Consider the following 23,724-nt stretch of genomic DNA (forward strand, 5'->3'; position numbering starts at 1 on the left):
GACCGTTTAATATTTCCGCAGTTTAACTTGAGTTTTTCTGTCTGTATAAAGGTTAAAAACTGTATGACCATTCAGTGTTCACATGGCTAATTTGGGGTCTACCACCAATTATGGGAAATGTTGATGTTTTGTTTCCAGTTTTATGGCACTAGTTTGGGGAAGGCTGGGGGAAATTCCCAGTTTAGTGTGGAAGGCCTGCACAGAGTGGTGAACTCAACCCCATCCAAAACATTTGGGAAAGTATTCCCATTGGAGTGGAGGCTGTTATAGTATTATTTTATATAATATACTATGCATCCTGTCGTGTATTGCTACTTCACACCTAGCTTAGAGAGCTGTTTTAATAAAAAAGTGCACCATTGATTTTAATTCTGCTTACCAAAGCTGACTATGTTGATTGTCCTCTGTGTCCCAGCTGAAACCGAGCCTCACGAGGGAAAGCGAAAGGTGGAGTCCCTTTGGCCAATTTTCAGGCTGCATCATCAGCGGAGTCGATACATCTACGACCTCTTCTACAAAAGGAAAGCCATCAGCAGAGGTAGACAGTTCCCCTCCATCTTTTTCTCCACGTTCCCCATATAAAAGTAACAATTGCAAAGATACCAAACAATGTCTTTCTGTGTATCTCCTGACAGAGCTGTATGACTACTGTATAAAGGAAGGCTACGCAGACAAGAACCTGATTGCTAAGTGGAAGAAGCAGGGCTACGAGAACCTGTGCTGCCTGCGTTGCATCCAAACCCGAGACACCAACTTTGGAACCAACTGCATCTGCAGAGTCCCCAAGAGCAAGCTGGAAGTCGTAAGTCCGACGAAACTTTAGTGATTCTCGCTAAAGTCCATTTTAATCGTTTTGAAAAACAACCAAGTGAGAGTTTGTATTAAATGTGTTAGGGAACTTTCCCCCTCGGCTTTACATTATTCCTGCTGACTACTGTTCTACAGTGCAGACATTACAAACTTCCTAAATGGTGACATTATTTTCTTCTTCTTCTCTGCAGGGAAGGATCATTGAATGCACCCACTGTGGATGCAGAGGATGTTCTGGCTAAGTGCAGGTTTTGGACATCCGGTCTGTTTTCCATTGGTCATCAGGGCATACCCAGCCTCCATCTGTGCACTCTCAAAACCCCAAAGCAACAGTGTCTTTATTTCAGTCGGAAGCAAATCTCTGATGCCTTCGCCATCGTCCTTAGTTGCCCCAATAGGGTAATTTGGTATTTTGGACACGGGGCAGAAAACACCGAGAGGGGCCATAGTGTATTACTTAAATTTGTTTTTCTGTGGATTTTTTTTTTTATATCTAATTAAATGTCTCAACTCAAAGTAAGAAGTTGAACATAGCTGTTCCTGGATCAGACCTGTCATTCCAGCTAGTCATACCCACTGTGAAGGTCGTTTTAAATTCTAATGTTTCATTTAACTTAAAGAGGGGTTTTGTTTTGAAATGTCATTGTTTTAAACCTTAACACTTTTTCTTCATCATTGTTCTTGTAGTGTAATTTTAAATAAAACATTTACCTTTACTTACTGTTTGTATTTCATGATGCTGGTAAAGTGTGAGATCCAATTTAGATTATTTATATCATTCTTCATCTCATGAATTTAATGTATTTTTATATAAGGATGTAATGGTGGTATTTTGTTGTCTCATTTGAGGCACATCTATAGTACAATCACATTTCAGTTTAATCATTAAAGGTGCTAATGACCACATTAATAACATCCAGCCACTAGATTCCATTACAGTGACGTCACAACACAGCTGTTGCTCAAAGCACATGCACCCTCAATGGGTTGCCAGTTCGTTGCACAACCTGCATTTTCATGGTCGAGTGGAGTGACACTCAGACAGACTCGGTCATGTCAAGTGATGAATCTTTTGTGGTATGAATTCATGGTAACACTTTAGATTAGGGAACACATGAACCATGAACTAGTTTCTTATTAGCTTATTCTTATTAAGTGGTTTACAACAACTCCCTAACCCACTATCAACAAGCAGTGATTAGGAAATTATAGATGGGAAACTCTCACAGTAGTTAATGGCCTAGTAGTTGCAGAATAAGGCATTAGTAAGTGATTTATAATGGCTTAAAAACAGCCAATATACTACTAATACCAAATTAATTTCGTAACATGTAACTATACACTTGGGTTACTTTGTGAGGTGGTGTTTCAGAATTAAAATGTTCCGTTTTTCCCACACTAACTGGCAACCCCAAAGACTCTTGACCCTTGACTACACAGAGATACCATGTGATACCAACGTCGTTATTCTATTGGCTCACAAGCCTTGCTAGAAGCTGCACCCACACGTCACACATCTACACAGAGGTAAACAAAACTATTTTGGACCCGTCAACATTTTTTTTTAAATTATTAATTCACAATCAAAAAATGTTTTTCACAAGAAGTGATACTTTGATTCTGCACCTTTCTAAAAGCTCTGTGGATTTTATTTATTATTCTTTTAAATAAAATTATCAATATGAACTTTAAAGCCTAAATTGGAGGAAAAGCCCACGTTTGCATTAAGAGTTGCACACCCTGGAGCCCACTGCAGAACTATTTAAATATTGTTGCTGTGTTCGCCCATTCATTTACTAATTTCTCATTCAGTCCACCACCTTGCCTTCTGCTGCTCCAGCAGGGCAATTAGTTGTTCTCACAGATGAGCACTTATTATTCACAACACCTCAAATGCTCACACATCCGTCATCGCTAAAGCAAGTCACACAGACAAGTCTGTTGGAGTGTTTTGCCGTTTAATGATTTGTAGGATGCATTGGTCTTTCCTTCCAGCATCCCACAGTGAGATCTACCGTGATCGCCTAACTCCTGCGTTACCCGGCATCCATGCAAAAAAAAACAAAATGGAGTCAAATAATTTAATGGATTAAATGAATATTATCAACATTTACATAAAAGCGTCAAGACATTCACAACGTGCTTTAATAAGATGACTGGCACAGGGCCGAAGTGAGCACGACACCCCATCATGTGATACAAAAAGGTGGACATGATATGGCAACATAAGGACACTGAGTGACGACATGTTAAGCACACTGTGGTATGGCTTATTCAGATTACATTCACCTTTTTGCATTAGAGGGACACAACCTTAAACAAAAGAAAGTCGCTGTAAGATGTTATTCCAGCAGTTAAAAATAAAAAGAAACCATTTATCAAAAAAATAGATATTTAGCACAAAACTGAAATTATACATTAGTTGGAATTCAAATGTGAGGTTGTTAGTTAAAAGCATTTGCCATAAAAAAAACTGTCCTGTTTATAGCAGGAAGTACAGTAGCCATGGTCCTACGTTGTTTGACCTTTCACATTAAAACTGACCATGCACAAGTACAGTTACCATTCTAGATACAGGTTTACAGCTCCATCACTGATACCACAGAATTAGGAACAGTAAAATGTAAATCACCATCAGAGATGCTTGTTCGGTGTCGTTTAACTGCCCGATGTGACAGAGACCTTAATTGTGAAATGTGAAATTCTCCAGCATCCTCCAAAGAGAAATTCAGGTTCATCCAAATTAAGCAAAAAATACAAAAGTGTTGAGTTTTGTTCAAATCACACATCCAGCAAGGGTTGTTGAAAATAAAATAAATAATAGGAACTGTCCTAATTCAAGTCTCAGGCTTAGAGTTCTGCTTTTCATGGCACAGGAATTCATTTTCCTCCTGTAATAAAATCTTTACAAACACAGCATCACCGTCTCAGCGACATCTTCCTAAAACGCTTCAGCAACTTCTCCAAGTCGGATCATCCAAATACAACAAAACAGAAATATTATCACTACGGTGATTCACCCCGGCACAAGACAGTCTCATGCTGACACCACAACACCCTCACACAACTTTAAGACAACAGTGAAATTCAATACATTTAGGTTAAGTAGCTTTAAAATTCGTGACCGTGAGAGGAATATCCACGAAAATGCTCGCCAGCACTTTATAGTGACAGGTTTTGGCTGTCGCTGGATCGACATGGGTGAGTATCTATCATCAATGACGTTATTTCTGGGCATGCAAATATCACACGGGGCCGATCTATATCTCACACAGCAAATATGCTTCCTCATGCATCGCAATGTGAACGCTGGGGACGTTTCCTCCAAGCTCCCACGAGTCAAATCTACTGAATCCAACATCGTGTCTCTATATGGAATTAAAACCGAGATCACTGCAGGAATGTGTGGTCAAATCGATTCACAAAAGAAATATATTTGGAAGCTTTCTTTTTCAAAGAGAGAGGCTTCTTACAAAACCAGTTGTAACGAGCCTGCATGGTGCTAATAAGGTTTCACAGACAGATTCAAAGAGATGTCTGTACTCCACAGGCAGAACATGTCAGCATATATATGTAGCTGAGATGATATCATTGCTGACAAACTGCTCAGTGATTGGTAGGTGTTAACACAAGAGTTATGATTTATCCTGTTAGTGAGCTGGCTGAGGGTCAGACCAGCACTTACAGCACACAGACAGCCATGTTGGATTGAGGGTGTGTGTGTGTGTGTGTGTGTGTGTGTGTGTGTGTGTGTGTGTGTGTGTGTGTGTGTGTGTATGTGTGTGTAGACTGACCTTAAACAAGCAAACGCAAGAAACACACACAAATGACTCAAAGGATAATAAGCAGAACCGACCTTGGTCTGATCTGTTGTGTGCGTTTGTGAGTGTCAACCTGCTCTGGTCCAAATTCAGGCAAAGTGAACCGCTCACTGTCCTTTTGCCTGTACGCAGAGGAAAGACACATAAAATATCAGATTTTGTATAAAACGCTGGTGGTGTAGTTAAAACTAAAACAAGGTGCCACTGCACTGCTCCCGGTGGCGGGCTGTAGGTACTGCTGAGTGATGAGCTGGCTGAGGTAGAGCAGTATCCGGCTGTCCTCCTCTCCCAGCCCCAGCTGCTCCTGCAGGAAGCAGAGGCGTCGGCCCTCCACGACCTCGGGCCCCTCCGTGGAGCTGACCGGCAGGTGGAGGTGGTGGGTGAAGGTAAACAGGAAGGCCTTGGCCGCCAGTTGACAGAGTGTGCTCTGTAAGTGAAAGAAGTAAGTGGAGCCTCGGCGGATGTAGGTGCGGTGGTCGGCTATGTTGGCAAGGAGTTGGCCTCGATACGGGGGACAGCGCAAGGTCTTCTGGTCAGCATCCAGGATGGAGATGTAGCGACTGTAGCGGGACAGCGAGTAAAGCATGCTGGAACCCACGGGGGACGCTACTCTGTGGGGAACAGACATACAGGTGTTATTATTCTGTACTGGAACTAATATTGTTTCATTGTAGGTTAACATCCTCAGCACCATTGGGCTTAATCATTTGAAGTCACCCATTGATAATAATTATGATATAATTAGCAACGGTTTGGTGTTTCAACTGAAATGCTTGGCTTTGACCATTAGTGTAGTTTTAATTGTAAAACAACTAAATAGCTAATACCCTGCAATAACCCAGACGTGTCTGTACATAAACACTACATTAATAAGGTAGGAGTGTAAAGATAAGGAATATCCACTTTGACAGGTCACAGGTCACATGACTCATTGCATTTTGAATCCTGCTAGACCTCCTCCTCCTGACTCTCTCAGCCCTCCAACCGTCTCACCAAAAAATTAGTCCATAAAGCTTTGTTGTCCTCTCTAAATGTAACAGTGTAATGCTTTGGAGCCCATTCTGTCGTAAGAAAGATGCATGAATGGAAAAGAAAGTCAAGGACAGGCTGCGGGTTTAATAGTTGAATAGTCTTGTTTGAGTCATCGAGGACTGAGTCAGAGCAAATGAGTGACTGTAGAAGTTCTGATAGAAACTACAGCGAGGAATATACTGACATTTTCAAATTTCACTTTCACTCTCAGTTCTGTGGCATTGAGCTCAATGTTTTTTAAATTGGGAATCATCATATGTATAAAGGAAAACGCTTTAAATAGAAATCCAAATTGGAAGTACCTTTGCAATCCAACGAGTTTCCACCTTTGCAGGTCTGTAAGGGTGAAGGGGCAGGACAGCCAGGCTTGAACCCTCTCCCCACACTTCCCTGGACCAGGCACAAAGAGGGCCAGAGCAGCAACCAGTCGGCGGACTATTCCCTCATCGGCCCCGAGCACCACCAGGGTTCTGCCGCTCAGCAGACACCACAACGCTTGTATGGCAAAGGGGTACTGTCGCACAAACTTCAAGGCTCCTTGTCCGGCCTTCTTCCTCTGACGCAGGGTCACCACCCCGCCATAGACAAGAGGTGAGGCAGCCCGATCGGACCCTGCAGAAGCACTCATGGTACAGTCAGACCCATCCTCCACTGAGGTACAGGAAACTGCATCTCCAAGGAGCCCCACAGGCAGCTCCAACCCAGCTGCAGGGCTTTCTGAGGAAGGAGAACCCACCGCGTAGTCGTCCTGGAGGTGAAGCAGGGCCTGGGGCTCCTGGTTGACCACCAGTGTTTGACGGGGTTGCTGGTGGGAGCTTTCACCAAGAGGCGCCACCTCTGGGGCAGGAGCGTCATAAAGGAAACCCTCCTGGGCCATACAGCATGCTGTGTCTAAAGGAACCAACAACTCAGAGTCCATCTCACAAGCCCCGTCGGTAACTCCCTCACACTCATCCTCCCCGCTGGCCTCCAGCTCCGACACCACCTCCAGTAGGGACACAGGTGTCCCATCCCCGTCATCCTCCCCAGCAGTGGTCTCCATCTCTTCACTGCTGCTCTCCCTCTCCAGGTCAGTGTTATGGTCAGGGTCAGGGGTCAAGTCACAATCAGGAGCTTCGGACTTCATACCATTCTGCTGCTTCTCTGCCAGACCCACCCCGCTCTTATCGCTGCTAAAGCTTCCTTTGGTCCCCTCCGAGCTCTCCTGGGTCTCCAGAGTGTGATCTGAGGAGGAGGACTCCAGATGGCTCTCCACAAGTCCAAGCCCACCCTCTTGAGTGTGGCCGGTCTCAGAGGCTAGGTCTATAGGGTCTGGAGGATCCAGCGCATCTAGCTCTAGAGATTCTGGTCCTAAAACAATGGGTGGCGGATTTAAGTGTTTATTGTTATCTACAGTATGGTTCACAGCACAGAATGGTTTCAGCGTTTCCCCTTCATCCTCATCATCACCAAGGTCCTCCTCAAACAGGAAGTTTGTAACTCCCTGTTTCCTCCGCAGTGCCCTGTCCAGGCGGTGTGTGTGCAGGTAACACAGGTCTCCCCGGAAACTCCTCTCCGTGTCCTTCAGGAGCTCCACGGTGGCCTCGTAGAAGGTATTTTCACACAGCTCCTGCAGGGTCTTCAGTCGCTTGTCAAAACACTTGGCAGACTTGGCTTTGATAAGCTGTGGTGTGTAGGACGGCCTGCGTTTAACACCCTCATCTTCCTCCCCTTCACAGTTTACCTGACCCTGCCCTTCCTCCCCCTTCTCCCGTTTGTCAGTGTATTTGAACGGGTTGGCAAGCTTCGCGTATTTGTCCAACAGCTGCCCGCACTCACTCAAGCACTCGGTGATACACTTCTGGCAGGTGACAGCGTGAGGATCTCGGCGCGGACGGTGATGGTAGGAGACGATCTGTCTGAGCAGGTCCCTGTGCTCATAGATGCTCTTTTCCACGTTTGCAAGCTCGTTGGCCTTCTCCACAACGTGAGCAGAGTACATGCAGTGAGGCCCCGCCTCCCTCTGCAGGCCCTCCTCCCTCTGCAGCACAGAGTGAGTGTACCTGAGGAGAAGAGGACACGGTTTCTGGTTCACATAGAAAAAAAGGCTATTTTCCTCAACAGGAGCATCAGCGTAACTGAGAAACCACAGCATAAGAAACATTTAGCCATGCTTGCAACAGGAATGTTGGTGTGTTGGTTGACCACTTAGGTCCAGACTGAAAAATCTCAACTTCAGAAATATATCCTATGGGGACAAATCCTACTGACTCTTCCTTTAGCATCAACAGGAGGCTGATATCGCTGGCGTTTAGAGAAATATCTGAGCAACAATTAAATGGATTACTGTGGATTTGGTACAGATATCCATGACCCTCAGGGGATGGATGGATCCTAATGACTCTGGTGTTAATCAAACATTTCATCTAGTGAAAGCATTAAGATCACATTTGCGGTTCTGAGTGAAATTAAGTTCAATGTCTTTGGTGACTTTATATTTAGCTCCATCATCAGATTAAAATTTTAATATTTGGTTTACGACTAATTACATACCCATCAGCCCCAGCCTCATCAGTTTTGTACTCATTTGCAAATATAAGCACACCAACACACTAGGATGGCGATAATGGAAAACATTTTACCTGCTAATCATCAGCACGTTAAGTTTGTCATCATAAAGAGGAGGGAGAGCTCCTGAAACTACAACATAATCTGTACATTTAGGAACCCTGTTTGGTAGAAGGCCCTGTGTCAAAATCAATTTTTTTTAATTTTTTTTAGGAAAGTCAGAAGTCAATCTTTCTGACCTCAACCATTTTAATTTGCCACAGTAACCTATGAGAGGGTTAAAATATAGTTTAATAATTTGTTCTAGACCAAAGTATTGAAATTGTGGATAGCCTTATGTAAGTTTTCCAATAATTAGAAAACCATACAGATGGAATTCCCCTCTAGTTTAATGTTCTCACATGATGCATGTAAAGCTGTGTTTAATCAAATTACCACAAGCTAACCGACACACAGAGAAACATCTAGTGGTATTAATCCACTACAGGAGCCCTGCTCGGTCACATACTCAAGCTGCCGTGTACATTTACTGTGAGCACTCTACTTAAAGACCACGTGGATGCACCTAGGTACATGGACAATACACAGAGGGAAGGAATTTGTAATACATTTTTGTCCCAGGATCCCCTTACTGATTAATCCAGCCATGCAAATAGCAGTTTTCAAAGATAATTCTCTTCACTCTTTACCTAAATGACTGAACACAACATTTGAGATATAATTTAGCAGTTAAAAAGTTCTTACTCCAGGTCTCGGAGCTTCCTCTGGAGCTCCTTGGCAAACGCCCTCCTGTTCCCCGCCTTCAGACACTCAGAGGCCTGCGAGAAGCGGAGGGACAGCTCCTGAAACTGCAGCATGATTTTCCTCTCGTCTGCCGAGACGTACGCCATACAGAACGGTCGCACGAAGCCCCTCGCTTCCAGGTCGTAGAGCGTCAGGTGATGGACATAGGCGAACGCCCCCTCCTTTGAGTCGCCCAGCACCACCCTCGAGTCCTCCACAAAACTGAGCCTTGGGTAGCCACTGCCGGGTGGATGCCCCACAAAAGAGGCCTGGTAGTCCACTGACATGATGCGCAGGGAGAAGTAGTTGAGATCGAAGGTGCCGCAGACTTTGGGGTCATCGGGGATGGTGAGGAGAGGCTGAGGGCCCACCTGCTCAGAGAACTCAGAGATGAGGATGAAGTCTTTGGTGAACTTGGCAAAGGAGGTTTTGGCCCAGGGGTTGGAGTCAGCCAGCGGATGGAGGGGAACAGAGAACTCCTCTGGGACGGCCCAGGGGTCAGGAGTTGTCTGCCCATACTCATCCTCTTTAGTGAATGCCACCACGTCAGGTGAGCCTATCATAGTGGTGTTGTTGAGCAAGGCATGGGAAACACAACACACAGTGCAGCAGGATCAGCAGTCATGAACCAGCCGTGGGAGCACAGCAGTGGGGGGCATCCACAGAACCTGCAGCCAGATTGAGCATTATGCTGCACATTTCCTCTAGTGAGGTTGAAAGAGCTGGAGATTCGAGGGGCCCAGAGATGGTGACGGTCCACACAGAAGATTAAATCATTTAAAAGGGGGGGAGGGGGGCAAAGCAGACTGGGCCCACAATTCAGACGCGCCCCCGCAGAAAAGAGTCCATAAAAGAAAAACCTCGATATTGGTCGGATAAAAATAAAAGCAGACGCCTCGACAGAAACATAATCAGTATTTCTGTTAACAAAAGCAATTATCTTGCGGCATTCAGAGGGTCCGGACAGGCATCGGACCATCCATGCTGTGCTCCAAGATCAACACGTACGGCGGCATCCCTCCGGCGTCCTTTCCCCCTTCAGCTGTCCGTGCGTCGCCTCCAGCGCGTCACTGTGTTCTGGACGGTGGTGCGACAGAAGCGCCGTTAAAACACAGAAGCGCTGCATTCATTCCCACAGCCGTAGACAGACGCCATGTTTACACAGCTGGTTGTAGACTTGTCAGGTGACCACTGGGTACCCACAGCGCCATCTGGAGAAATTCCACCCTAAAAACAGAGATTTAACATTATTTCTATGACGATTTCAAGTACTTGATATTATTAAAGATCCACGATCCTTTAACATCGTCCAAAGCTAGGATTAATAATAATTATTAGATTGATCATAAACTGTTTATTTGGGTAGCTGTTTAATTGTGTGTTTCTTCAAGTTGTAATTGAGCATTTTCATACATCCTGAAATCCCTCTAGAAAACGGTGCACAAACTCAACAATCTGTCACTAAAAGATCTGGCTCAGAACATCTATTTTACCTACTTAGTATAAGATTACTTCTTGCACAAATAAAGTTGAAACGTTTTTTTTTCCTAACACAGAATTATGTCCATGCTGTCAGGAACAATAATTTTGCTGGATTAATACTAGTCGTTTATTTATTTATTTGACCGGATCTAAAGAACATCTCCAAACTAAAACCTGTACGTTATTAAATGTAGCAGTTAAATCCCTCAAGGTTGCTAAAACCCTAAATTCATAGGGGGGGAATATATCATCACCGCTGTAATTGTACATTCTGATTTAGGGTGTAGTTTAACATTGACACTGATATACTATAGCAATAAATGTACAACAGAGTTATTAATCATAAAGATACGCTACGCATGAAGACAATAGTCAATCTGAATGCACTACTTGAAGTATCATTATCATAAATACCTTTTATTTGGAAGTTTTGATAGTTCCTGGATTTTACGACAGTGTTACGACCTTGTTTACGGCAGTATTTGACAGACGACTCAGGCGCGGAATTTGTAAACAGAGCCAAGGGTCGATGCTGCTCCTCCGAGTTCTTCTTGATCGGCATTGATGGAAATATGTTTTTACTTTTCCTCCATTTAGTTAATTGAGAGTGAAGTTTCTCGACCGGTGACCACATGTTTAGCTCTCTGTAAAAGTTATGCGTAGCGGACACTATGGCTTTAGCTAACTCCGTTAGCTAAGATGCTAACCCCGAGGCTGCCTGGAGGACCGGCTGCTTCACGTGAAGGTTGCCAGGTATGCTAGTGCACCTCCTCGGGAGAGCCTTGCTTCGATCGGGTCTACAGCGGATAGGGGTCCAACGGGGGTGCTTCTGTGCGGCGCAGGGTGACCGCTGTCCGGGAGCACCGCAGCAAGCAGACATGATCCGGAACCGGGCTCAGATCAAGCGGGTCCTCTGCGTAGCCGAGAAGAACGATGCTGCCAAAGGCATCTCAGAGATCATGTCCGGCGGCGGGTTCAGGAGGGTCAGTCGTGTCTTTTCACACACGATGCCAAGCACTACAACAGATGATGTTATCATGAGTCAGCAGTTTTGTTTGTCTTCACATATAAAGTCACTCTATATGTGATTATTGCTCCATATCATGATATAGCAACTTTAATGTAAAATGAAGTAAGAAGCAGTTTATGGGTACAGGTCCAGTGAATAATATACTTGTACTTGATCACATTCAAATATAAATCTGATTTCTTACCATCCATATTGAGTTATCCTTCCATAACCTGGTAGTGACACCATATCTCGAAATAAAAAGCATAATAATACAAATGATAAACTGTAATCCCTGTTCCTTGTATTTTTAGATCTGTCTGGTTGCTCTGTTTCTGATTGTCTTCTTTTACATTTTAGAGGGAGGGGATGTCAAAGTTTAATAAAATCTACGAGTATGAATATCATCTGTTTGGTCAAGTAAGTGAATACAGTGAAACAATACACACACACGTATGTTCTGTTGTGTATTAAATGTATCTGGTTAATTATATTTTCATGCCCCTCCAGAACGTTACAGTCACAATGACATCTGTCTCAGGCCATCTACTGGCTTTGGAGTTTAAATCCCAGTTCCAGAAATGGTAAGATGAAAATAGATTTTCTTTCTTTTTCTTTTATTATTTTCAGTATCACACAGTGTCATAACATCCAATTGAATTTGTACCTTTTCCTCTCTCAAGGCATAGTTGCAATCCTGTGCTGCTATATGATGCTGAGGTAGAGAAGTACTGTCCAGATAATATGAAACAAATCAAGGTATGCCTCTATACTCTCCTCCCAGGAATCACAAAAGTGTACAAAAAGAAATCTTTAGATTTGTTATTGTGATGTTGAAAAGTAATGGTAACCAATCATTTACTCACATCTCAACACCACTTTTCTTTTTACTCCAAAAACTTGTGCAGCTGCAGAATAACTTTAACTTAACTATTTATAAAACCAGGAGATGATGGTTTTTTTTTCCTGTTCCTCTCTGCAGTCGGAGGGTATAATTTACATTCAGAGTAAATAATAATGAACATGGATAATAGTCTTAAAGGAGTCATCACCAGGAAATCGCAATTTCTCTTGTTAAAACATGCATATCTGTGTTTGACCTCAGTTGAAACTTGCCTGAAAGGCTGGAGTTTGAAAGTGGCGCCGTTTTTTCGCTTCTGCTCTTTTTCCGAACAGGAATAGCACACAAGGGTGTGCATTCCTAAAGCACGAGATTTTGATTCTGCGCCTTCGGTGACGTCACCGTGGCGGCTACTTGCATAAGCCCACCCCTCTTTCACCACCCAACCCCGCCCCGTCCGCTACCTGAAATCGCCGAAGCGCCGCCATTATGTTTTGGAGTCTGCATGCAGGCAAGCCCCCCCGGCTCTGTCCTTCCTGCGGCGAATCAACGCGCGCCTCATTACATATTATACAATGCACATCCGGACCAGTCAAAACCTCGCGCGTAATCTCGCGTGATAAAATCGCGGTACGAAAAAGGGTCAGAACAAGCTCAATGTTTGATTAAAATTTTTTTTTTTTTTTCTAATAAGTTTTACGAATTGATCCAAAGCGATCCAAGGGGGGCTGGATACGTATAAAACCAGGTTATGACTCCTTTAAAAGATTCCCTCATCTTCATCTAACCTCATTGTTTCTCTTTCTTTTGTCCTTTTCTCGCCGTCTGTCTAGCGGACACTCGAGAAAGAAGCGAGGCAGTGCCAGGCCTTAGTCATCTGGACTGATTGTGACAGAGAGGGAGAAAACATTGGCTTTGAAATCATAGATGTCTGCAAAGCAGGTATGGTCGTCATACGTGTGAAACAAAAAGTTATGTTTTCTTCAAGTTTGTCCACAAATGGATCCTTATAATTGTGTTCTTATTTTGTAGTGAAACCTAATTTACAAGTCTTTCGAGCAAAGTTTTCTGAGATCACCCCCAACTCCATTCGGAGAGCTTGTGAGACTCTAATGGAGCCGGATGCAAACATCAGTGATGCTGTCGATGTCCGTCAGGAGCTGGACCTGCGAATAGGTGAGGTGGATTCTTTCATTATGGGATGGTTCATACAGCATAATCACAATTTGACCACCATGGTTAAGTGTCACTTCACCCATGATACAACACAAGCGGCTCTGTTATCTGAAAATGTCAGATATTAATATGATCCCATCCTCTCTCCTATGGTCATCTACAGGTGCGTCCTTCACTCGATTCCAGACGCTTCGCCTGCAGAAGATCTTTCCAGAGTCTCTGGCCAATCAGCTGATCTCATATGGCAGCTGTCAGTTTCCCACGCTGGGTTTTGTGGTGGAGCGTTTCAAAGCCATCCAGGCTTTCATACCTGAGACTTTCTACAAGATCAAAGGTGCAAACTCATCCGTGCACAGACGCACAGATCAGTAGTATTCAGGTTTTAAATTGATGCTCAATTGTTCGTCTTCATCGCGTCTTCATCTCCTTTGTCTCAGTTATGCACGAGGTGGAGGAGGAGACTGTTGAGTTCAATTGGAAAAGAAACCGTCTCTTCAACCACACAGCCTGCCTGGTGCTCTACCAGATCTGCATGGAGGTATGTGCCTGTTTGTATGTGCATATTTAATGTCATTTTGATATGTTACGTACTTTGTTCCTAGTTTATTTTTGTGAATGTAAGGTTGAAAGTCGTAGTTAGTTTTTGTATTGGTCGGATTTATCTCCTAATCCTAATCATTTTACTCTTAAAAAGAGAGTTCAGGTATTGTAAGTGTTTTTTGTGTGTAGATTAGATGGCAGTCTGTATGTCCCCAGCTTAGAGATACATACAGGAGTATTGTGGACGGGGACAGAAAAACATATTTTAGATACCTAAAAGTAAGGCCCACCCAAAAAATCTATATCAATTCCAGTGTATTGTGATATTTAGAATATTTTCTGACAGCGAACTGAACTGAAAGTGACCTGCTACCCCGTCCACAGTAGCAAACTGCTTTGCTCCCATGCTGTACTCTGTGGTGTCGACCACCGTCCACTGTAGGGAATACAATGACTATTGATTGATAAGTATCTCATACAACCACACTTCAAAACACCCAAACCATCTCTTTAATGTGCTAATGACTAAGATGATCTAAATTGGCACGTTGCCTAAACTTACTCACAACTACCCGCTGCCCTGCTGCAACTTTGTGCATCGCTTAATGTACGCAGAGCAGACTGTGCCTCTAGTGGCCTAGTGGGTAGGAGATATATACCAGTGTTACTCGCAAGGCTCTTGCGGCTCGCCAAGCCTCAATTTGTGGCTCTCATCCGTGGTAAAATAATAGCAGGGCCCAATGAGTGTAATTAACGGGCACACCGCTTCATCCAGCATCCCTCCTCGCTGTTTCACCGAGACACAGTGATCAATAGTCATGTCGAAGACGTTTATTATAACTTTTCTATGAGTTTTGTCAATATAAGAACCCACAAGAATCCGTGTGATGAGCAGCTACAAACAGCATCTCACATCAGAAACGTTCAGAAATGAACTGATGACAAGGAATTAGAATTAGAAATACTAGAATGTTTCTTCAGTACATTTCTTAATTTTGATTCATCAACCACATGATTAGACAGCATTTGATGGAAAAAATGCTCTAAAATTGTAAAAAAAAAAAAAATGTAAACGGATTTCATAGAGCCCTAAATAATAGCTGGATGCATTTCATATACTGTATGTAAGTGGGATGACAAATAAGTAAGCAGATATGCTGAGTTGGAGATGGCTTTTGGTATTTTGCAGTCGAGTGGTTCTCCTGTGGACTTTGTCTTGTAACTGTGGCTCCAGTGGAAAAAATAGTGAGGATCACTGCCATATACCTTCAACATCCCCCGGGTACCTTTGCTGTATGTTAAACCCTGCATTCTTTCCTATGATTCCCGTTCAGTATCCCACATGTTGCTATCAAACATCGGCAACATGGCAAAAAGAAAATGTATTCATACAAAAACAAGGCAGCAGCAAAGCAACACGTGTTGTGTTTGATTAATTAATATAAAAGCAAAAATACACTGATAGGCACCGTGTGCGTGTGTGTGTGCGTGTGTGCGTGTGTGTGTGTGTGTGTGTGTGTGTGTGTGTTTGTGTTAGTGTTAGTGCATCCACACACGTGTAACCTGCTCCTGCAGCTGGAGGACAAAGCAGTACATTTAAATATGTGTTGTTGATCTGCCTGAATGAAATGGGCTAAAAGCCACATGTGGAGAGGTATACATGAGAATATCTTTTCACTCGTTTCCAGGATCCCATAGCAACAGTCACCTCAGTAACCAGCAAACCCAAGAGCAAATGGAGGCCGCTGCCTTTGGACACTGTGGTAATGATATAGTCAAGCAGACACAAACGTACAGTGTACATTATGCTGCATCTCAAAACACACCTGCCGTGTACGCGGTGATGTTTTCAGCACGTCAGAAAGTATTTTTTCTGCTTTGTCCCATTCTGAACCATCTACATTTATCCACCAGGAATTGGAGAAACTTGCATCTCGGAAGCTAAAAATAAGTGCCAAAGAGACCATGAAAATTGCAGAAAAACTCTATACCCAAGGGTAAGTACACGTTAGGTAATGTATTGTCTTGGTCCGACCGTATGCTGAATGTCATTATCACGTTTTCAACCCACACTCGTTTTGATTTGATTTGGCTTGAAGTCACCTTATTAGAGGCTCTGTGGTGTCAGTGAAACAGTCAAATACATTAAGTGTTTGCCAGGTTGTTAAACTTCCTCAAAGTCGTCACTATTGTTGTACTTGGGCGGTGTCTTTCAGGTGTTTAATGTCTAAATTCCAATTATGTCTTATTTTGTCTGTTTGTTTTCTGCTCAGGTATATCAGCTACCCCCGTACAGAGACTAACATTTTCCCCGCAAGCTTGGCTCTCGGGCCCCTGGTGGAGCAGCAGACACCAAGTCCAGTCTGGGGGACATTCGCCCAGCAGGTGATGGACCAGCCTGGGGGTCCCAACCCACGACAGGGCAAAAAATCTGACCAAGCCCACCCCCCCATACACCCCACCAAGTACACCAGTGCACTGCAGGTACGTCTGAAAAGCTGGAGCTCCGTTTGTGCAAATAAACCCTTTCTCCCTCGTAATCTGAATTGTTGCCCTTTGGGCACGTTTTGGAAAGATAACGACAAGTTGACGGTGAAATGTACTTTCTGATTCTAAAATGTTCTTGTTTACATTTGGAATCACAATGAACAATCTCAATAAAATATACCCACTGTTGATAATTGGCGGCAGGTATTTTTTTTCACAACCAGTCCTGGTTTCTTCTGTGTCCAGGGAAATGAAGGACGTGTGTATGAGTTCATTGTGCGGCACTTCCTGGCTTGCGTATCCCAGGATGCTTTGGGGCATGAGACGTTGGTGGACATAGACATCTCCCAGGGGAAGTTCTCCGCCTCAGGACTCATGATCATCGCGAGGAACTACTTGGACGTTTACCCGTATGACAGGTGGAGCGCCAAGGTATGGTGTGTCTGTTGATAACAGACTATGTACTCTAAATACCAATGTTTTTGTTTATTGGACCAATATTATAATATATATTATAATATTAGATTAGTGTGTGTGTGATATATCCAGTAAACCTGCCTTGTATGTGCTAGGTGATTCCAGTGTACGAGCAAGGCTCCCAGTTCCAGCCCTCTGCTGTCGAGATGGTGGACGGACAAACAAGTCCTCCGCAGCTGCTCACTGAAGCCGACCTCATATCGCTGATGGAGAAGCATGGCATCGGTACAGAGCATCTCTAATATGTGTGGTTACAAGCACTCACAGAAACACAGTTAACAGAATCGTTTCTCTGTTAGATAAAAACATGTTGTCAAATTTGGAAATGATTCAACATTTCAAATATCTTACATCATATATTACATTTTTTCTGTTGGAATTGACATACAATCCTATTTACATGAAGCAATATAAATATATGTTGAGATATAGTAAACGTGCAAAAATATTCTCAACTAAAGTTTCCAATAAGTGAAATACCTGTTAAAACGATGTATTTGAGGTCACTGATGATAAATACAATACTGCTCATTGGTTTGCAACACTGTGTGGTAAAATACAATACAACCAGAAGCATTAAAGAAAGATGACCTCACACACAGTCTAGTCGTCGTTCTACCTGTACACACACAGTATTTTTTACACGGTTGAAGCAGATAAACACTTACCTTTTGTTTTGTGTCGGATGCAAACTGAACTGTATGAACTCGGTCTATCACAGGCACCGATGCAACCCATGCAGAGCACATCGAGACCATAAAGAGTCGCATGTATGTGGGCTTGACTGCGGATCAGAGGTTTCTGCCTGGAGAGCTCGGCATGGGACTGGTGGAGGGTACGTATACATTGATACCACAATATACAATGGCCGTTGATACATAGAGATGTTGATAGGCTCCTTTATGTGATGGTCCCTGTTACTTTGAATCCAAATGTGTGTGTTTGTGTAGGCTACAACTCCATGGGTTATGAGATGTCCAAACCAAACCTGCGTGCTGAATTGGAGGCGGACCTCAAGCTGGTATCCGAGGGCAGGAAGGACAAACGGAGTGTCCTGCAGAACCACATCCAGAAATACAAGACTGTCTTCATTGAGTCGGTCAAGAAGGCCAAGAAGTGAGTTACAATTCTTCAGATTTATATTTTCGGATCACGGATCAGTTACACCTGTCCTGTAGTCACTGCAGGCTGTTGGTGGTTGTGACTCGGGTAAGAAATCGATTTCTGCTGTTGCCTCAGGTTAGATGAAGCCCTGTCACCGTATCTGGGAGCAGCTCAGGAGATCGCTGAAGCAGAGCAGCAGGACATGGAGATCCCGCTGCCGGTCAGGAAGTGCCCTCAGTGCGGGCGGGACATGGTGCTGAAGAAGAAGAGGGAGGGAAACAGGTGAGTTTCACATCCTTGCACGCTAGTTGTCAAATCAAACAAAACACTTTGCCTGAAAATGCTTTGGAAATGTGCTTGTAACTAGAACAAGGTTACAGATGGCCATTCTCTGTTTTTGGCCCCTCTCTAACTCTTTCTGTCGTCCTGCAGTAAGTACCTGTCCTGCACCGGCTACCCAGCCTGTAAGACGGCGGTGTGGTTCCCCGACACGGTGCTGGAGGTGAGCAGAGATGAAGGCATTTGTCCCACCTGTCAGCCGCACCCTGTTCACATGTAAGTACCCATTTGGACTGTGTTTGATTTCATGTCACAGAGCTGTAGCAGCCTTGGTCAGAAGACTTAAGTGGTGGTGATAAACAAATTAATAGATAAGTGCAATATTGTGTTGAAATGTTAAAATTACCCCTTTAAACACAAACTTGCAGACAGTTGACAGAAAATGTTGTCAAAGTTTTAAAGCATTTTCACATAAACAACCTGGACATTTAAATATGTAGTCCTAAATAGTTGTCCCTCTTTGATTTTCCCCAAAAAGGCAACATTTTTCATCTCCCGTTTGTCATATTAACCTGATGAATAAGTTATTCAGAATGCGTGGTCTTTGCTGCCCTGCTGGTTTTACTGTGTTTACTCCGTTAATAGATAAATAATTGGTGTTCATTTCCTGTCGGAACAGTTCAGACCTGCAGTCCCCACACATACGAAACACTCAGAGCACAAACTACTTTGCCAAGTAGCTTTTTTTTTTTTTCTTGAACAACAAGCTTGCATTTCTTAGATTGATGAGAAGTGTATGTCAGCTCTCCTTCCGGTGCAAACAAACACAGATGAAGCTCTCAGTGGCTTCAGCAGGAAAAAAAAAAAACTTGTCAAAATTGTTTACACAAGTGGGCGATAACCCCTCGAGCACATGCCTGAGCTCAGTACAAATATAGGGCACGCTCACTAGCATCGAGCCAAAGTGCTCCACACCAGCATCTGTTTCCATGGCAACCACTTTGCTACGGAGCTCAAAGTTGAACTACAGCCCTTACACTAAGACGATATCAAATATGAAAATCATATTTTTTCCCAGCAGTTTCAGCGTGTTGGGTAACTGTAAACAGCAGATGTGTGTGGCAATCGCCTCACTGGTCAGCGGTTTTGAGAAGCTGTTTGACGCTGTAAACCCACAGTGTTTACTTGTTGTACTGTGTTCCTTCTAGGACTGTTTAACAAACGCTTGCTTGCACAACAGCAGTCAGTGAGGACTAACCTGTGGGTCGCTTTTCATTCTATGTGAAAACCATCTTCCTTAACATTCGTCTCTTGTGTGTCCGACGTTCTTCAGGTTGAAGTTGAAGTTCCGCAGGGGCAGCCTGCCTCCCATGATGCCTTTGGAGTTTGTTGGCTGCATCGGAGGATGTGATGAGACGCTCAGAGAGGTGCTGGACCTGAAATACCTCCGAGGAGGGGGAGCGGGAGGAGGCGGAGGAAGAGGAGAGGATGCTCATCCACCAGCTCCAAGGCCCCCTCGACCAATGCCATCCAGAGCCCCAAATTCAAATCCTCAATCTTCCCTTCCTCCTGTCCCCTCTTGGAACCCGCCGCCACGACCTCCAGCAGGTGGCGCTGGTCTCAGTGTAGACACCAACAATGATATCATAGTGTGTAACTGTGGTCAGGAGGCACTCCTCCTCACCGTGCGTAAAGACGGTCCCAACAAAGGTCGTCAGTTTTACAAGTGCAACGCTGGAAGCTGCAACTTCTTCCTGTGGGCCGATCAGCCAAGTCAGCAGGAGGAGCCACAGAGTCGAGGGCTTCCGCTGCAAACACCGCCAGGGCCCTCTACAGGGTTCAGGAACACCCCAGGAGGAGGCAGAGGGCAGGAAAGGGGTGCAGGAGGACAAGCAGGGCAGACGATGTGTAACTGTAATGAGACGGCAGTGACACGCACGGTGCAGAAGGACGGTCCGAACAAGGGCCGGATGTTCCACACCTGCGGGAAACCAAGAGACCAGCAGTGTGGCTTCTTCCAATGGGCTGATGAGAACGAACCTCCACAAGGCAAGGCTCACACACACACACACACACACCGCTCAATTTAACACCGCTTTTCAAATTCTCTACTAGTACTTACCCCAAGCCGGAAATGAATAGCCACTAAATAGCAGATGAGACTAAGAGTAGCAGCGTCAGTTGAAATCCTGATCGAAACACCTGTATTTTGGTTTATGACTACATTAAAATCATAAGGACTGCTCTATCTGACTGTATTAAAGTATATAACTGAAAGACTTTTCTAGTGTAAAGGAATATAATCGCCTTTTAAAGTACAAAATTAGAGCTTTTGCACCGTTACTATCTACTTTTAGAAAGTCGATCTTCAAATGCTTTTTGGATTTTGGTCCTTGTCAAATCATTGCCATCGTTTACTTTCACTTTCTCTTGCATCACAGGCAAACTCTACTTCATATTAAATACATTCAGACATCAGCAGTGCATTTCATTTGATTTCTCACAGTTAAATGTCTGAGTGCATTAAACTGGCTGTCAAATAATTTACAGCATGAGCCGAGAGTCATCTCATGCTTTCTGTGCGGTTTATTTAAAACATCTTAATATGAGATCAAACACCAGAGAGGGAGAGCGAGATCCTCCTCCCCTGCATCTTTATTTAATGATAAAGAAAAGCTGTCACTACACACAAATACTCCCACTGAGACCTTGAGGCATCCAGGTACGTCAGCGGTGCCGTCAGTTCTAGTGAACACAGAAAAGTCGACCTCCAAACACTTCATGTTGTGTTCCATCTCTGTTCCCTATGTCAGGTGGGTTTGGCGGTGGATTTAATGGTGGTGGAGACGGTGGGAAGAAGGGAAGGAAGATCACGGGAGCTGCCACAGCTAACAAACCCCAAGCTGCTAAGAAACCTCGTAGCTGCGGCATCTGCCACATGCCGGGACACACCCGAGTCACCTGTCCCCAGCGGTGACGGCGGCTCAAAGACGCTACGCGGAGTTGCTGAAGTTCATGACTTCAAAGTGTGGAGTCAGATTGTATTTTTCAAATATGCAGCGACTCCCTGGATTGTAAGTGCCTCTTCACAGAGGGCGGACCTCTACTTGTGGTATTTCAGAATATAACCGAGACCCTGTAAACTCCCTGCAACATTTTGAGAAAAGTCCCAAGAGGCCAAAAACAGTTGTGAGCACAAGACTAAAGTCATACAATGACTAAGGCTCAAACAAAAAAAGAAATTGTATTTCCCCAGTCACAGTTCTGCAACACAAAGGCAACTCTGTTATTTAAAAAAAGGGGAAATGTGAAGATATTTTGTGTCACAGGTCAATAGAAACAAGACTTTTTCTTTCAGTTTTCATCCAGCTCTACTTTCTCAGCTCTCCTCAGACCTGCAGTGTGCTTGTTCAGGATGAATGACTCTTTTCAAGCCAGGTGAGGAAAGTTCAGGGTCATTTGTGAATCCGGTTAACTTTTACTGTCAACATTACAGGAAATACGCTTATTTGCTCCCTTCCCTGGAGCTATATGACAATATTGAATTCACTGTTGTGTCTTTAAATATGAAGGTACACACAGCAGTTAGCTTAGCTTAGCATAGCTAACTGCTGAAGGATGATCCTGCCATGGAAGTCTTTTATGAATAAAGGTGTATTTTAAAGAAAATACTGTAGAAATATTTAATTACAAGTCAAATTCCAGCCTCCAAAGGTATACTCTACTATAAAAAAAAAGTACAAAAGCATCAGGTGAAGTAGTGAAGAAAAATGGCCCCAGTGAGAGTTGTTTTATTATACATTATGTTGGACATAAATGTTGAATATTAATAGGTTTGTTGCATCCAATGTTCCCTAATAAAAGATGCCTACTGATCATATACATGAAGCCTTCTGGACAACGTTAATGTCGTGCAGCTTTCACTGCATGCCTTAGTTTTCCCAGAAGTGCTGCCTGTGTAACATGCGGGACAAAGGGAAGTAAATCAGAAACGCATGGATTCCCGGTATCGGGCTGTAAGTTACCCTGCTGCTATGTTGTTGTTATTCCAGAGAAGTGGCGCTGAGCTCCTTACCGTCACGTTTGGTGAGTCATGCGTGAGTCATAACGTGGGTGGGAGTGAGCGCTGTGATCCGGCCCTGCCGTGTTGTTGCCGCTCCTCCGTCCTCGGCTCCCAGCTCCGCCGCGCTAGTATCCGGGCAGATGACGAGTCATGTGATGGCCGTGTTTCTTTTCTAAATTGCTGCGATAATCTCCTCCTGACGGGAAAAGCGCTGTTTGTCATTCCATTTTACATTTCGAAAGTGATAACGTAACACCGGTCCCAGTAGGAGGAGGCCAATATAGGAGCGCTATTAAGGACAGAAATGCCTTGGAGCTCAATGAGATCACCACGAAGTCTCCATAGAAATGACGGGAGCTGTGCAAGATAAAGCAGGATCACTGTGCAAACTCAGCGCACTCCCTGTTAGTAGAATAAACCACCACAGTACCTGTTAGAATAAAACCACAACCTGTAAGAATAAAACACCACACCCTGTTAGAATAAAACACCACCCTGTTAGAATAAAAACACACCCTGTTAGAATAAAACCACACCCTGTTAGAATAAAACACCACACCCTGTTAGAATAAAACACCACCCTGTTAGAATAAAACCACACCCTGTTAGAATAAAAAACACCCTGTTAGAATAAAAAACACCCTGTAAGAATAAAACACCACACCCTGTTAGAATAAAACACCACCCTGTTAGAATAAAACCACACCCTTTAAGAATAAAACCACACCCTGTTAGAATAAAACACCACAACCTGTAAGAATAAAACACCACACCCTTTAAGAATAAAACCACACCCTTTAAGAATAAACCACCACAGTCCCTGTTAGAATAAAACCACAACCTGTTAGAATAAAACACCACCCTGTTAGAATAAAACACCACAGTCCCTGTTAGAATAAAACCACACCCTTTAAGAATAAAACCACACCCTGTTAGAATAAAACCACACCCTTTAAGAATAAAACACCACACCCTTTAAGAATAAAACCACACCCTTTAAGAATAAAACACCACACCCTGTTAGAATAAAACACCACCCTGTAAGAATAAAACACCACACCCTGTTAGAATAAAACCACACCCTGTTAGAATAAAACCACACCCTGTTAGAATAAAAAACACCCTGTAAGAATAAAACCCCACAGTCCCTGTTAGAATAAAACCACACCCTTTAAGAATAAAACACCACACCCTGTTAGAATAAAACCACACCCTGTTAGAATAAAACACCACAACCTGTAAGAATAAAATACCACAGTCCCTGTTAGAATAA

At 43.7% G+C, this 23,724-nt stretch overlaps 3 protein-coding genes across 5 annotated transcripts in view; 2 read left to right on the plus strand and 1 right to left on the minus strand.

Moving 5' to 3' along the window:
* bud31 (BUD31 homolog) overlaps window positions 1-1,526 on the plus strand; it is a 68,010-nt gene extending 66,484 nt beyond the window's left edge. For 2 of the 3 annotated variants that reach the window (XM_084037485.1, XM_084037484.1), the window contains 3 exons: window positions 416-538; window positions 636-802; window positions 1,002-1,526. In XM_084037485.1, the coding sequence (XP_083893611.1) occupies window positions 416-538; window positions 636-802; window positions 1,002-1,052 (341 nt within the window). In that variant the 3' untranslated portion in view covers window positions 1,053-1,526. The remainder of the gene's footprint in view (window positions 1-415; window positions 539-635; window positions 803-1,001) is intronic. The other variant, XM_084037486.1, reaches the window with a different exon arrangement.
* A 1,351-nt stretch (window positions 1,527-2,877) lies between these two features.
* On the minus strand, window positions 2,878-10,147 carry smcr8a (Smith-Magenis syndrome chromosome region, candidate 8a). Its single transcript, XM_084037984.1, has 3 exons — window positions 8,955-10,147; window positions 5,966-7,705; window positions 2,878-5,242 (listed from the first exon to the last, which is right to left on the minus strand). The coding sequence occupies exons 1-3, from the start codon at window positions 9,554-9,556 to the stop codon at window positions 4,783-4,785; spliced, it is 2,802 nt and encodes a 933-aa protein (XP_083894110.1). The 5' UTR covers window positions 9,557-10,147; the 3' UTR covers window positions 2,878-4,782.
* An 822-nt stretch (window positions 10,148-10,969) lies between these two features.
* top3a (DNA topoisomerase III alpha) lies at window positions 10,970-22,253 on the plus strand. Its single transcript, XM_084037168.1, has 19 exons — window positions 10,970-11,458; window positions 11,845-11,904; window positions 11,995-12,068; window positions 12,168-12,243; window positions 13,159-13,267; window positions 13,358-13,501; window positions 13,665-13,835; window positions 13,939-14,039; window positions 15,730-15,804; window positions 15,956-16,038; window positions 16,315-16,525; window positions 16,775-16,960; window positions 17,101-17,230; window positions 17,727-17,840; window positions 17,956-18,121; window positions 18,245-18,391; window positions 18,542-18,664; window positions 19,722-20,437; window positions 21,202-22,253. The coding sequence occupies exons 1-19, from the start codon at window positions 11,231-11,233 to the stop codon at window positions 21,363-21,365; spliced, it is 3,078 nt and encodes a 1,025-aa protein (XP_083893294.1). The 5' UTR covers window positions 10,970-11,230; the 3' UTR covers window positions 21,366-22,253.
* The last annotated feature ends 1,471 nt before the right edge of the window (window positions 22,254-23,724 follow it).

Source organism: Eutrigla gurnardus (assembly GCF_963514095.1).
Source record: "Eutrigla gurnardus genome assembly, chromosome: 20".
Taxonomy (NCBI): domain Eukaryota; kingdom Metazoa; phylum Chordata; class Actinopteri; order Perciformes; family Triglidae; genus Eutrigla; species Eutrigla gurnardus.

What these genes read in the sequence shown, in the direction of transcription:
- smcr8a (XM_084037984.1), bottom strand. Translation starts at nt 9,556, where the DNA reads ATGATAGGCTCACCTGACGTGGTGGCATTCACTAAAGAGGATGAGTAT. An exon ending in AGGAAGCTCCGAGACCTGGA is followed by an intron (nt 7,706 to 8,954) that starts GTAAGAACTTTT and finishes TCTTCTCCTCAG; the next exon opens with GTACACTCACTCTGTGCTGC. An exon ending in AAACTCGTTGGATTGCAAAG is followed by an intron (nt 5,243 to 5,965) that starts GTACTTCCAATT and finishes TGTTCCCCACAG; the next exon opens with AGTAGCGTCCCCCGTGGGTT.
- top3a (XM_084037168.1), top strand. Translation starts at nt 11,231, where the DNA reads ATGCTAGTGCACCTCCTCGGGAGAGCCTTGCTTCGATCGGGTCTACAG. An exon ending in AATATCATCTGTTTGGTCAA is followed by an intron (nt 11,905 to 11,994) that starts GTAAGTGAATAC and finishes ATGCCCCTCCAG; the next exon opens with AACGTTACAGTCACAATGAC. An exon ending in TGAGAACGAACCTCCACAAG is followed by an intron (nt 20,438 to 21,201) that starts GCAAGGCTCACA and finishes TCCCTATGTCAG; the next exon opens with GTGGGTTTGGCGGTGGATTT.